We start from the raw sequence: 14,747 nt of genomic DNA, 5'->3' as shown, positions 1-14,747 counted from the left end.
GAACATCACTGACACTTGGTAGGTTGGAATCAACCAAACAGAGGCCAATTTCATTGTTTCATTGTCTGATGACCAATTCGCTTCATCATAACTCTCACTTTATTCAAGCATCAAGCAACAGCTGAGTTTCAGTTTGTCCTAAAACTGGCTTTATGGCCTTTCATTTGCCATTGTGTTTTTGGTAGAAGGCTCACTCATATATATTGATGAGTTATTTTAGAGTTACCATAGAGTGGCAGAATGCATAGAAGTATTCACAATGTTTGGCAGCATGATGCTATTTCATAACTATTGTCCATCCATCCATCCATTTTCCAACCCGTTGAATCCGAACACAGGGTCACAGGGGTCTGCTGGAGCCAATCCCAGCCAACACAGGGCACAAGGCAGGGAACCAATCCTGGGCAGGGTGCCAATCCACTGCAGGACACACACAAACACCAAGCACACACTAGGGCCAATTTAGAATCACCAATCCACCTAACCTGCATGTCTTTGGACTGTGGGAGGAAACCGGAGCGCCCGGAGGAAACCCACGCAGACACGGGGAGAACATGCAAACTCCACGCAGGGAGGACCCGGTCTCCTAACTGCAAGGCAGCAGCGCTACCACTGCGCCACCGTGCCGCCCTATAACTATTGTCCTGAGAGTTATTCAGGCTTAACACTATAAAGCAGATCAATACACGTAACCCCAAGTCTCACTCGATTTTAACAGTATGTACATAGAATTCCATCTTACGCCAAGAAAGTTATATCTTTATAATCAGAATAAACTTCATTAATTAAATATTTCATTAGTATGGAAGTAAAGAACAGCTTGGACAAAAATTGGCCATTTGGCACAACATTGATTGTTTCCAGAATACCATCAACTTGAATTCATACAAATGTTTTGCTGCATATAAATGCAATAAAACATCTGAGACTGAAAAAAAATCTATTAGCATGTTTTAATTCTATGACAGTCTCTAGAGTGAGTATTGTCCTGCACTGCACCGAGTTACTCAATGACATTGGCTTAGGACAAGATAAATGGAATCAGTGCCCCATCACTTACCTCATCAAAGTCAGAGATGATCTCGTTTAACAGTCTTATACACTCCAGTCCTTCACGGTTCACGTCACTCTCACTATAAAATTCACGAAAGTCCGGGATCGATGCAAACAAGATGCAGACACAGTCGTAGGACTCACTGTACAGGTCCTGAAAGACAGCACAGTAGGGATTGACATATTGGGTGTGACTAAAAACAACTGCGTCACAGAATAAAAAACAAAGAAATAAGACGACACTGTGACAAAATAATTAGTGATATTGCCCAACAGACCCAGGGGATATGAGTTCAACAGTTTATCTGGTTGCTCTCTATGTGGAATTGGTGCATTCTTGCTGTTTCTGTGTAAACTTTCTCTAGGTATATTAAGTTCATGCCAAATTGAAACAAATTCCATGAAAAGTTAGATTAAATGACAAATTTTAATGGGTCACATTTTAGGTCAATAGGTGACTCTAAACTGACTGCTTGTTATTTAATTTGGCAACACTAAAATGGTTGCATGTCAGATGAAGTGGTAATTCTAAATTAGTCAGCTTTAAGTTAATAATTATTACTTAAACACCCATTGTCTATACAAGCTTATCCAGAGCATGGTCACAGGGGAAGCAAACAACAGGCACAATCCTGGAACAGGTGCCAGTCCAATTCTGGATGAACACACACACACATTAGGGGTCAATTTAGCTTTGCCAGTCTACCTAATTTGCATTTTTTGGACTGTGGAAGGAAACCAGAGTGTCTGGGGAGAAACCTATGTGGACAACATGCAAATCCCAAGCAGACCTCCCAGGACTTGAACCCCGATCTTCTTGTTGTGGCACTACCATAGTGCTGCAGTACTGCCCTTAATTAAACACTGTCATGGATCTAAACACTAGCATGGAGAGTCATTCGAGTACTGATGAGTTTATAGCTGCAGGTGGATGCTGCCACTGCACTTTTAGTGGCATTACACATATACTTTGTCAGCATGTCCATGTCGATCAAACACAGGAAGCTCTGCAATCTACTTGTGACTGCAGGAAGATAGGTAAAAAAATCAAGGTAAACAGTGTGGTGCCCGGCGGGCATTCATGCCTGGCCGGGACGCCCAGGAGGACCAGAGGAGGGCTTGTGGATCCTCCAGAACACAAGGGGGCGTCCTCCCTGGTTGCTGTGGGGACCACGGGTACAGAGCTTGGAAGCTCATCTCTGTAGGGGCCCGTGGTCACTGCCAGGGGGTGCCCCAATGCCTTGGGAGTGTTGGACCTCAGTAGAAGGGAAGTACTGGGGGGAAGAGACTTGGAGACACCCGGTGGACTTCCGGTTTCACCGCTGGAGCTTCCACCACACAGGGGTGTGGCTACAAGCCCCAGGATGCAGCTGGAGCCCTTCCGGGGTGAATAAAAGGGGCCGCCTCCCTCCAGTCGGGGGCAAGAGTCGGGTGGAAGAAGGACGAAGTTTGGTAGAGAGGAGTGGAGGCGGTCCAGAGACTAATAAGGCATTGTGTTGTGGCCAGGACTTAAAGGGGTGATTGGTGCTTCGGCACTGGGTATGTGCACTTCAACTGTAAATATGAGGATTAATAAACGTGTGTGTGGTGAAAACATCGTGTCTGCCTGTCTGTGTCCGGGCTGTTCCCCACAACAGGTAAATAACATTTGATGTGGCTTTTATATAAGTAACATATACATTGTTTTTTTATATAAAGACCATCACAAACAGAATTTTGCACGATACCTTGGCAAGCTCAACATGCCTTGCTCATCATCATTTTTATTTGAAAACAGCAGTGTCAGATCGGGGGGAGCGTGAACGCGACTGAGAGAATAAAACTGAATAAAAAAAAAGTGCTAACCTTTACAAATATCATAAATGTTACAGACTCAAATCAAATGTATGTTTTTATTGTATAAAAGTAACAATAAGAGCAGCTCACTTCTCAAAATGTTAATTTTGGGAAGTGGCTGGGATTGAACCCATGACCTCTAGATTATGAGTCAGCAGTTCTTACTGCTGCACCACCCTAGTGGTCATGTTAGCAACCTACGCTAACCCGCTTTCTTTAACTTCGGTTATAGTGTTGAATAAAAGTGCACTTGTTCTGTTATATTTGTACCTTTTGTGAAAGTGCTTATTTGATATGTGGACTTCATTCTTCACACATTGTACACTTCATGTCTTCATGTATTACTATAATATGAAAAAAAGTTTGTTTTAGGTATGTGTTCAACATTTCTTGCATTTCTCGCATTTCCTGTCATCCTATATTTACATAGATCATTGTAGACACGGAACACCCATGAAATGCATGTGTTCCAAATAATGATATATTATCTACCCTATACAACTCCTGGCACCTCACACGCAGATAAACAAGGCTTCAGCTGGGAGAGATTTTTGCCCGAGTTGAGCTTCGTCGGTAGAGGGGATGGGACGGCAGTCTGCTTGCTGCTTGTGCTGATCGACACATTTACAAAACAAAATACACCGATGGAGAGGTGGGCCGGATTTACGAGTTATTTCGTAGGCTTTGGTAATTCTAGTGTTAAAATCCGGCCATTTTCCTCTTCAGTCAGTCCAATCTTGGACACAGTCCTGAGAGATTACTCAGTATTTGCTACATTGATTTTCCTTGGCAGGAATTTTAAATATACAGGGTGGAACCCCAAACCTTTTTCCTGTTTCTTTGTTTTCCTTTCACAGTGTGGAAGCCAGCCCCGGACACAGACAAACAGACACCTCCATGTCTACCAAAAGCACACGTTTATTTACAAAGTTCTTACACACCGCACATGGTGCCCCTGCACCAATCACCCTTATGAGTCCTTCAACATGTCCTTTACCACCTCCACTCCTCTCCACTGAGCTCTGTCCTCTTCCTCCCAACTGTAGCTCTCCAACTGTTGGAAGGCAGCCCCTTTTATACATCCCCTTGACGAACTTCCATCAGCACTTCCTGGTGTGGCGGAAGTGCTGGCTGAGCACCCGGAAGCACTCCGGGTGACCCTGGAATACCTTTCGCCAGCACTTCCTGGTGTGGCAGAAGTGCTGGCTTCCAGGGTTTCAGGATCCAATACCCGCCCCCAGGCGGCGTCCACGGGCCCCTATAGGGTTGAGCTTCCCAGCTTGGTTCCCATGACCCCCATAGCGATTGTCCTCTCATGGCAGAGGTGCTATATAGGCGTCCCGGCTGGGTATGGCACCCAGCTGCCCATGACAACACGTTACAATAAATGAAGGCTCAGCATTGGCTGCTTTTTTGATTAAATGTTCACTCTAAATTGGCTGCCACTTATTTATGTTTATTGCGTGTTCCTTTAAATTGGATTAGTGTGAGGAACCATGTCTGTGTTTCTAAGTGTGTCAAGCCATGGACTGACGTCAGTTTTGGGTTTGCACCCACTAGCCACTTTGACCACTTAGCCCCTTAAGTGTAAATACCTGTACACACACACTGGTATGTAAAATCTTAATTTAAACTCACTAAATTAGTAAAGGTCATTATTTTAAAAAGACAAAGCTCACAGATGACATTGAATGTGGCTTTGAAGCCTGGAGAACTTTTGTTGACTGTGTCACCCAGAAATGGATAAAATGGACGCTGTAACAATAAATCTATGATGCCTGTCTCCATGGCAACTGCACATTTTAGAACATTGCTATGCATTAATCTTTCAGTGCATAAAACAACTCTACATACTTGTAAGATGGGGTCATGTGGAGCACAGAAGACCAACGTCCTTAACTTTGACTACTGGACTAATGTTTGTCAAGTTCATCCCCGTCGTGCTTTTAACAAGTACACACGGATCATGAAACATCCTCCAGATCTCCTGTTCCTCACCTCATTCCTCCTTTTCCTCCCGATGAAGTGAGCCGCTACGTGAGCTGGCAGCATATTCTCCAGAAGGATGCGGTTCAGATTTTCCATTGTCTCGATCCTGTCCCTCTCCTGTGTGAATTTCTTCTTCCACAGAAAATCCAGGCGACAGTAAAATTCATGCTGAAAAATAGGAGACACGACTTCAGTCATTACGACCCACCTCTATTGCTAGGTGGAAACAGTTGCTATAGCTCCTCTCTGCATTCATTTTTCTCAGGCTTTCCTGAAGCTATAAAATGAATCTATACATATTTTCTGGGCCTTTCTGACTTATAGAATCATTTTCTCGCGTCCGTTTTTTTTATTTAGAAATCTTTATTTTGAAGTTCGCAACTATTTCTGGTGTTTTTTGACACAATTTTCTTCTTCTTTCATGCATCACTAGATTTGTGGTTTGCACATCACCTATTGTCATGGGAATCCTACCCACAATGCAGCAGGGTTGCACAATGGTGACGTAACAGCACATTTGTATAAAGGTCACTTTACATTCATTGAGATTAGATTCATTATTTGGGAACTATGAGCTTTATTTTGAGAATGTTTTGGTGTTGACTCTGCTGGAAAATGGTGTGTGGCTCTCCTGAAAGTAAAAGGATGAAGGTCCTTGTCTTTAGAGTCCTGGGGCTTCCTGTCTTGCTATCCAGTGACCTGAGACGAAGACTGGACTCCTTTGGTACTGTGTCTCTTCAGAGAATCCTTGAGTACTGCTGATTTGATTTTGTGTCAAATGAGCAGTTCCTCATGGAGTCCCGAATGAGGTACATTACCTGCATTGTGAGGGAGCATCAGTTACAGCACTACGGCCATGTGGCGCGATTTCCAGAGGGTGATCTTGCACGCAGGATCCTCATTGTTGAGGACCCAAGTGGGTGGACCAGGCCAAGGGGACGCCCACATAACACCTGGCTGCGGCAGATAGATGGTCATTTCCAGAGGGTAGGACTGGACCATGTGTCTGCCTGGGGGGTGGCCAACCGGGATCCCAGTGTGTTTCGTGGTGTGGTGGGTGCGGCAATATGCTGTACCAGTGCATACTCCCCAGCCTGACATGACCTTTGATATTTTGGTTAATGTTACTGTCTTTGATCTCCTTTTTTTACCATTCACTTTGCTACCTGACTTCAGTTTCTGATCTCTCACTGAAGTCTGTACATCAGGAGAGATTTTTGAATGAGCAAAAAAGGAAAATATACAAAATATACATCTCAAATGGTAAATCTGAAACAGTAAATCAGTAATTGAAGTCGCACAGAATGGTCCTCTGTTTTAAAATGGAAGCTTTGAAAATTTGCCAATGCTTTTTGAATGGGTGTTTTTAAAATATAAAAATGTGAACAGTGTGTGGCCTGTAGGGGGTATAACTAAATCGTAAACCCCAGACACAACCATACCTAAGACAGTCCTGGGGTTCAAATTAAGCATTTCTTTCTTTATTTAAAGTACCTTAAAACAGGTTTCTTCCTGAGACTCAGGACAATACGTACAAATCAGGGATGTGCTCAGAGGAGGCAGGTCATCATGAGAAGTAAAAAAAACTGATAATGATAACATTAAATAAATTTGTCCACTGGTCTTTGCTATAAATTTGTTTTCTGTATGATTCCAATAACTTTGATCATTTTTATAGTCAAATCGCTGAAGTTGCACATTTCCTGTTCCAATACAGGGGAGAAACGTGAGGTGTGGCAGCGACAAGCCGAGCCTCACCTCAGACTGCGCTCTCCATCACACACTGGGTTGATGCATACGATTGGCGAGTGCCTATTGCTGTCCCTCTGTATGTTTCCAATATAGTGTTTGTAGACACGTTTATTATACACCTTGACTTTCCACAGTCTGGCTAATACAGTATCTTTAATGAATGTGTGTGTGACATATTTAGTCTTGCTGATCGGACATAAAACCGGATTGGAAAGGCACAAGGTGAGGCAGACAGTACCGTGCCACACTGAAGGGGGCAGATGTGAGCCCAACTGGTACTCGTTGCTGCTGTTCTTCTACGCAGAGACTCTGGGCGCCAATAAGTTAGCGATATCAGAAAGTCAAGTGCACTGCAGTGGTCTGTTTATTTTTATTTTTTGTTCTGACTGCCAAAATGGAACATAATATACTGAATGTAAGCTTAAAAATTTCTCAAAACTGGACTTTCAGTCAAAACAGGAAATGATAAATAAAGGAAGACCAACGCTGGAACTAAAAGGTTTGCTTCAAACTAAGGGACAAAGGGCAACTCGCTCTTTTCAAACGGAGTGGTACTGTGGAAACTGCCTTTACTTCTTTCCATGCCTTTTGTTCTCAACTTGTTACAATGTCTGGACTAACACAGGATATTGTGACACAAAAAACATTTACCAAGAAGCCTGCAGTCAGTGAATAAGCTACTCTTTTGGGTTCATATACTGTATTTGTAAATCTGACTCTGAAGGAGTCAGTGCCTCACCAGCCATGAACCTCACCGCACATCACTGGTACAAATCTTTCTTTTCACTCTATTTTCTTTCCCTCTAAACCTCCACAGGTGAGTGCCATCCTACACTGCTCCCGTCTCCTTTTATGCTGGACTCGAGAGTACTTCTGGTGCCATTGCATTGTACCCAGGAAGCACTTCTGTGTCAGGCTGAACTTCTATGAAGCACGGGAGCTCTCTCTCAGCAGTATCCTCTAGTGGCACTAGAGACCCCAACAGAGCCACCTTCCTGAACTCTAAATCCCATGCATCCCTGCAAGTTTCCAAGCTGGAGCCATGCCAGGGGGCACTGCCACCTACCATACTGGTAGGCAACTTTCCCCAGTCCATTCATTATTTCTTCTCTCCAACTGGGGAATAAACCATTCTTTCACACTGTCCTTCCATAATAGCCACTCGGCCAGGTAAGGATCCAGTCTTGTGAGAGAATAATTTTAGGGTAACATAGCATTCATCTTAAAGAAACAGCACAAAGTGCTAATAAATGTCAGAAACCTGTTCAGGAGAATCAGGAAAAGAGACAAAGATCAAGTGAATGACAAAGACAAAGATGTATTATGCAAAATGTACTGAAAGTTTACAAAGAAGTCAGATGTCCTGCAAACAATAGGATTGGGCAGTTGTGATATACATAGATATTTCAAGGGTGGTGGCTCAACACAAAGGATATAAGTACAATACAAATATAATAAAAAAGACTTTTATTTTATATGTAATTTGATTGCAGATCAATGAATCAACCAGACTAAATGTATACATTGATTGAAAGTGTTATGTAAATTTGGTTGCTTATAAAATAGACCTATACCCTTAACATTTCAACCATTCTGATTATGCTGTAATAGACTGCTGTGAAAGAGCGCTCCCTGCTCAGGATTAACTGAAGACTAATAAATGACAGAATGAACGGCTTTTCTTCTGCCTGATGACTGACTCAAAATGTTTTATCAGACTTGTCCTATTAGAGGATAAGTTCCTTTCTTTAATTAAGATATTTGACTTCTAACACACTGTCCATCAAAGATGAAATGCTAGTCCATCCAATATGAATATCACAAGTGAAAAGTTGTAATGAAAATAACTTTTACAGCAAATCTTCTTAATGTTTATGTCATTTTACCAGGTCCTTTATTACTGTGGCCACTGTGTGGTTGTGGCTTGTGTGGTCATTTTCAATCAAGTGATATGTGAGATCATTAGGACAAGCTTAGCGGTTTTGTTGGGGTTTGACTTTTGCTAGGATTCTTCACATTTTACAGTGCTTTCAGACCATTTTTTTTGTTACCCTAACACTTACTTTTTGTTGTTTGTTTCTCAGAATTTTTGACCATGGCCCATTCTTTTAACTATGATTTCTGTCTGCTCCCATAAAACTGTTTTATCTTGTGATTATCTCCACACTCAAGACATTTTCTTTATATTCAGTCATAACAATAATCATGTAAAAATAAAAAACACTTGAAAGTACAAAGGATGAAGTTGCCACCAACCCCTTACCTACTTGCAGGGCTGATTGCAGATTAACGTCATACCCAGGATGGAGCAATTGCAGGTTAAGGGCCTTACTCAAGGGCCCAATGGAGTGGAATCACTTCTGATATTTAAAGGATTTGAACTGGCAATCTTCCGATTACCAGCGCAGATTCCTAGCCTCAGAGCCACCACTCTGAATGTACAAAATGAGTAATATATTCTTCATAACTACAATCTAGAGCCATTCCTACCTGTCTGGCAAGCACAAAGATGAGGAAGAAGAAGACCAAAAGCCATACACCAGCCATGAGCTTTGGCTCATTCAAGACGTGAGGCCTACAAAAATAAGGAAAAAATGAGAAAATTCTGGAGTAACAAAATGAGACAACACATTCTAAAATAACAGAAGATCCGCACATTTCTTTTGAACCAGTGTTTTTCTTTACAGATTTATATATACTACTGTACACACATGAATAGAAATCAATATTGCAATGGGCTTGCTTTTGCTGTGTCCACCACAGGTTGGATGGGCTCTGAAACCTAAATTAGACTTTTGATGTCATGCTCCCCAGCCATGTAATAGAAAAACAAGAAACTCGGCCAACTGTACTGAAGAAGAGCTGCAATCATTGTTCATGGCAGGGTTGTTACTACAAGCTGACTGCACAGTGTAACAAATTCAGTCCTTATAACTGCTGGGCTCTCCAGCACCTACAATAATGAGCATGACACCAGTTTTTGAGGTTCTGGCCATGCAGGCCAGTCCTCTTCTGGAGTAAAACTACAAATGACTTAGCCTTCTGAGCTAATGGAATGTGTCTGTATTGCTATAACCAGGGTCTCATCTCTAATTCAAGTATCTTTTTATTTGATATATTTTAAATATTATTTTGTAAACTTTGCTAGTGAATGTTTTTTGTTTTTTCCTGCTGGGAATATTACTTTGGTTCTTACTTCCCCTATATTATTGCATATTATTGTTTTTGTTAATCATGTTTGGAGCTCATGGGGGCCGGGCCCCCTGTTACCTCAGCTGTGGGACTGCACCCTGGGTTATATAAGTTTGAGATTGCTTCAGGGTCAGGGCTGAGGTATTGGCTTTTGCTCATGTTTGTTGGGCTCTTCTTTGGATTTACTTTTATGATTTTGCTTTTTGTAATAGCTTATTCTTATTGATCTTTGTGTATGGCTCAGTTTCTGTATTATATGCTGGTTTTGGTTGCAGTTTTTTGGTACCTTTTTGCTTCTCTTATTTTTAATTTTTGTTTTTTGAAACTTTTGTTACTAAATCTTTAAATACAAAAAAACCTGCTTTGTTGTTGTGGGCCAGGAGTTTTTATATAGTTCCCTTTTCCCTTGTTCTCAACCTACTCTGCTATGTTACCGTAATGTACATACTCTTAGCCTTCTTAAACACTTCAGTACATTAGATGTGGATGTTGACAAGGTCATTGTGACTCCTGTGTCCATCAGATATTCTTTCAGGTTTCAGATCCTCATTATCTAATCATTTCTATTATTTATACTTCTTTTGGGCAAGACCTTACATTAATTTACATTAAAGCCACAGCATGTCTTAGTTGTCCTTACTGGCTTGCGTTTCCATAGAGCTGAGTGATGTAGCAGTCCGAGAGCCAGCTATCTATGTACAGGAAGATTATCTCATAGACCACCATGGCTGCAGTAAGCAGGATCATCTTCACTTCAAAATTCATGTGCAGGAACACCAAGCAGCACAGCATGCTCATCAGGCAGCAGTACAGGTAATACTGGGGGGATAAACAGTAGCCATTAATAATCACTGCCTGACATACAACACCTTCGTGGATCAGTCGTTAGAACTCATTTATTAGTGCAAAAAAACACAACTTCCATCTATTCATATATCCGTTATCAGACCTGTTTGAGCAAGTACACTGCTGGCAGCTGGGGAGATACCCAGACCTGAATGGGGTGCCATTCCATCAAAGGGGACACTCACACACACATACACACTCATGCCAAGGACATTTAGGGATAGCACATTTTTGAGATGTGGAAAAAACCTGTGCAAACTTGGAAAGGTAATGTCAGGATTCAAGTCTAGTCTTCTTGCAGCAGTCTGTCAAGTTATTTGTCATCTGTAGAGAGCTACATACCTATATGCAAATATTCTGAATGCCACTTAATCTAATTCTGGGCTTCTAGGGGTGGGAGACAATCCCACTGAACCAGAAGACTGTCAGTTCAAATAAATGTGTGACCCCAAGCAAATGACTTATCCTGTACATGCAAACAGCTGAATACTCGATATGAACTTAGGAGGATATTTAGAATGGAAAAAGTATTAATAAATGCAGGTTGTTTGTTTTTTCAATGGATGATTACTACTTGTCTCTGAATCCAGAAAAAAAACCATGAAATGTTATTTATTTTCTAGGGGGAATGATGAAGACCTCAACAACATTCTGTCACTTTTTAATTCAGTTAGAATTAGAATTAGTTTTACTTAATCAGCACACAATCTAAGTGTTATTTTTGACACTAGCATGTCTTTTAAAATGCGTATACACAAAATTATCCAAAATATGTTTTTCCCATCTCAAAAGAGCTGGAAAAATAGGCTGTTTTCTAAATATTCAAGGTACTGAGGCATTAATTTGTGCATTTATTTCTAGTAGGATTGACTACTGAAATGTGTTGTTCACTGGCTGCTCAAATTGTTGTTTATGCAACTTTAAATTAATTCAAAATTCTGAGGCAATAATTATTACAAGAACGAGAAAATACAAACACATAACTCCAGTTCTAAAGTCCTTACACTGGCTCCCAGTTAAGTTTAAGGATGACATCCAAATTCTCCTTTTAACACATAAAGTCTTAAATAGCCAAAGCCCTGCTTACTTATTTGAACTTTACAAAGCAGAGCGTGTATTAAGGTCTCAAGATACCAGCCTGTTTAAGATTCTAAGATTAGTAGGAGGTCAAGCTTTTAGTTACTGAAACTGTGGAATGGTCTGTCTGCTAACATAAGTGGTGCCCCTTCAGTCTCAGCTTTTATATCCAGTCTGAAGACTCACAAATTTGCTACAGCATACCCTGACTAGAGCTGCTGATTAGCTGTACACTCTGTATCTCTATTTGTTAGTCATTTGTACAGAAATATAAGTTAAACAATATTTATAAATTGTTATTAACCTTCTTCTATTGTTTTTCTCCTCTCTGTACCTTGATGTGACATTTGGTGCCCCTGCTCTACTACTAAGGTGCTCTCCTGCACATTGAAAGTCATCTGAGATACTGAGAGTATTGAAATTATCAGATGTAAAGATTCTGTCATCAGACTGGACGGCCCAGCACAGACTCCACTGTAGAATACACAACAGGGGGTGGGAGGCCAGCTGACCGATGTCTCCAGGACTGTGACTGTGTCTGAGTTTCTCTTTTATAGCTGACTATAGACCTCCAGAGGTTTATCTTCTCCAGTGATTCTGCTAACTGAAGTTTTTGTTTTCCTTTCTGGCCATAGTTCAACAATAATGTTAATGAGCAGATATTGCTGGGCTCCAAGAATATTAACTTTTTCAGGACGGATGTCGACTTTTGTCTAGGGGAGTGGTTGGGGGTGGCAATCAACTGTAAATGGTGACCAAACCCACTGTTATGTTTTAGTTTGACTCTCTTTGCTAAAAGAAAAGTTAGTTTTGTTGGTTTGACCGACGAGATTCCCAGCGCTCACATCGAAGCAAATGAGCAAAGCAAAATACTCAGTGAACGACGTTTTGCATTGTGACAAATAGAGGCATGTTGACCCCTTGAACCCTCAGACCAGACATCAGACACCAGATAAAAGTCCAAAATGAATATTTATTATAATAATTAAGTGCACAAAGCACCCTCCACTCCACCATACTCATAAATAAACAAATCAATAATCAATAACAATCCTCCACACTCCCAGACGCCTTGCCACCCTTCCACCCAGCTCAGCTCAACGTCTGGGATTTCCCACAATCCTTTTATAGTCCTTGACCCAGAAGTGGTTCTGTCCCTCAGTCCATGTGACATTCTATCACTTCCGGGTCAGGTAAAAACTTCTCCTTTTCTTCAGCCCAGAAGTATATCATTTCTTATGTTCCCGTGACTTGGAAATACTTCCGGGCTATACGGAAAGCATAAATCACTGGGCCTCCCTGCAGCGACTCCTGGCAGCCCCCATGGTATCCAGCCAGGCTGTGAAGAAAAACTCCAATGTCCATGATTCCCTGCTGGCATTTGGGGCACCTCCATGCTGCAAGGAGGGCTCCATCTGGTGGCTTGGAGATGTTGGCCGGAATATATGGCCGGCAATCCCTCACAGCATATTATTGCTGAATTTGACTCTGACTTGTCAGACTCCGATTTTGATGCAATCGAAAATGAACGTGAGGTATCAGCATCAGCTGATCGGTCCACAGCTGATAGTGGCGTTAAATACGTTCATGTAGCCAATTACAATGACAAGAGGTACCATGACTGCTGCCCTTACCACGGAAACATTCCTGCTAGCCATCGTGAATGGCTCAAATAGCAACAAATATTTTGTGTTGATTTCTGTGTGAAACTATTGCTTTGTGTCCTTTTCAGAAAACTGCGTTTTTGGGAAAAAATATTGAGTCCTCAAAGAGTTAATCAGTTTCTACCTTGTTTTTGTATGTTTTAGCAAAACTGTGTCTCTATGTGTACTACTTCTGAAGTTAGCAATTTGTAAAATTTACACTTGCATTTTACATGAGAATTTGTCACAGGACTCTGCTCCTGTCCCCAGTGAAGAGAACTATGCAAAAATAAACTTATTTGAATTGAATGGAATTATTTATTCCTGCCTTATGCACCAAGGCTCAGTGCAAATCTGTTAGAGTGGATCTGAAGGATGGAAATCAATATACAGTTGGTTTATACACATGATGAGACCCAATGACTATCAAGTTAATTACAGGTCTTAATTTAATATTCTTAGTGGCATAGCCGTGAGCTCAAAACATCCATGAATAAATTTCTGTAAAACAACTTAAATAGGGCTCTATATTCTTGTTAACTTCCCCATTGAATTTTATCTTAAACACACTTTGGTTAATACCAAAGGCACTCGGACCCACCCTAAATCTTTCTGCAATAATATGAAAATTCAAAGAAGACGTGATCAAAATTACCAAAAAGTCTCATTTGTTTCCTTGCTGAAAGTTACTTTATACCTCTTTATATGTCGGTGCAGACATTCTTGATGTTTGTTTTTCAGTTTGGGGTTGTTTTGGCATGTTTATATATTTATTTTCTCCTATGATGCTTTATTGTTTTGCATTGGAGTCGCCATTTTGCAAGGTTTTCCTTACTGATTGCTATGCAGTTATTATTAGCCTAATCAGAGGTCACAAACAAACTAATGTCAGGGGTCAGAGGTGATAAATTTGTTTACCTGGGGTCACTTAATTATCAGAGTTTGTGGATCTAAGCTCTTTCATGTTTTTCTGTTTTTTTGATCTCTTCATTTCTCTGGGCTAGTTTCAGGTTTTCGTCATATAGGTCTCTTGTCTTCAGGTTACGACTTTTGCTTTGTTTTCATGTTTGCCTCCTGGTCTATCCTTTTATTCTCATGGCAAAACATAACAATTGTAGTCTGATCTTTCTGTTTTTAGCTGTCAGGAGTGGTCTTCTGCTGTAGCACACCCTCCTCTTAATGAATTCAGATATGTCCTTCTGCACTGTTATTTGAGGCCTCTCTGTTAGCCTCTCTTGTGACCTCTTTGATAAACAAGGAGAACTGCCATTCTCAGGATGCTTTTCATTTATCTAATTCATTCTCTGTAAACTCTACCGACAGATCTGGCACCAACAATCATCTTGCAGTCCAGGTCAC

At 41.1% G+C, this 14,747-nt stretch overlaps 1 protein-coding gene across 1 annotated transcript in view; it reads right to left on the bottom strand.

The window, feature by feature from the left end:
• The window catches only part of LOC114645771 (adenylate cyclase type 2-like), a 161,033-nt gene that overhangs the window by 18,137 nt on the left and 128,149 nt on the right, over positions 1-14,747 (bottom strand). Inside the window, exons 19-22 of the mRNA XM_028793603.2 lie at positions 10,463-10,641; positions 9,121-9,205; positions 4,888-5,046; positions 1,061-1,207 (exon numbers count right to left, since the gene is read on the bottom strand). Coding sequence (XP_028649436.1) covers positions 1,061-1,207; positions 4,888-5,046; positions 9,121-9,205; positions 10,463-10,641 — 570 coding nt within the window. The remainder of the gene's footprint in view (positions 1-1,060; positions 1,208-4,887; positions 5,047-9,120; positions 9,206-10,462; positions 10,642-14,747) is intronic.

The sequence above is a fragment of the Erpetoichthys calabaricus genome, chromosome 2 (genome assembly GCF_900747795.2).
Source record: "Erpetoichthys calabaricus chromosome 2, fErpCal1.3, whole genome shotgun sequence".
Lineage (NCBI taxonomy): Eukaryota > Metazoa > Chordata > Cladistia > Polypteriformes > Polypteridae > Erpetoichthys > Erpetoichthys calabaricus.
Note: the sequence above shows the minus strand (reverse complement) of the source record. Positions and strands in the feature narration are given on the sequence as shown.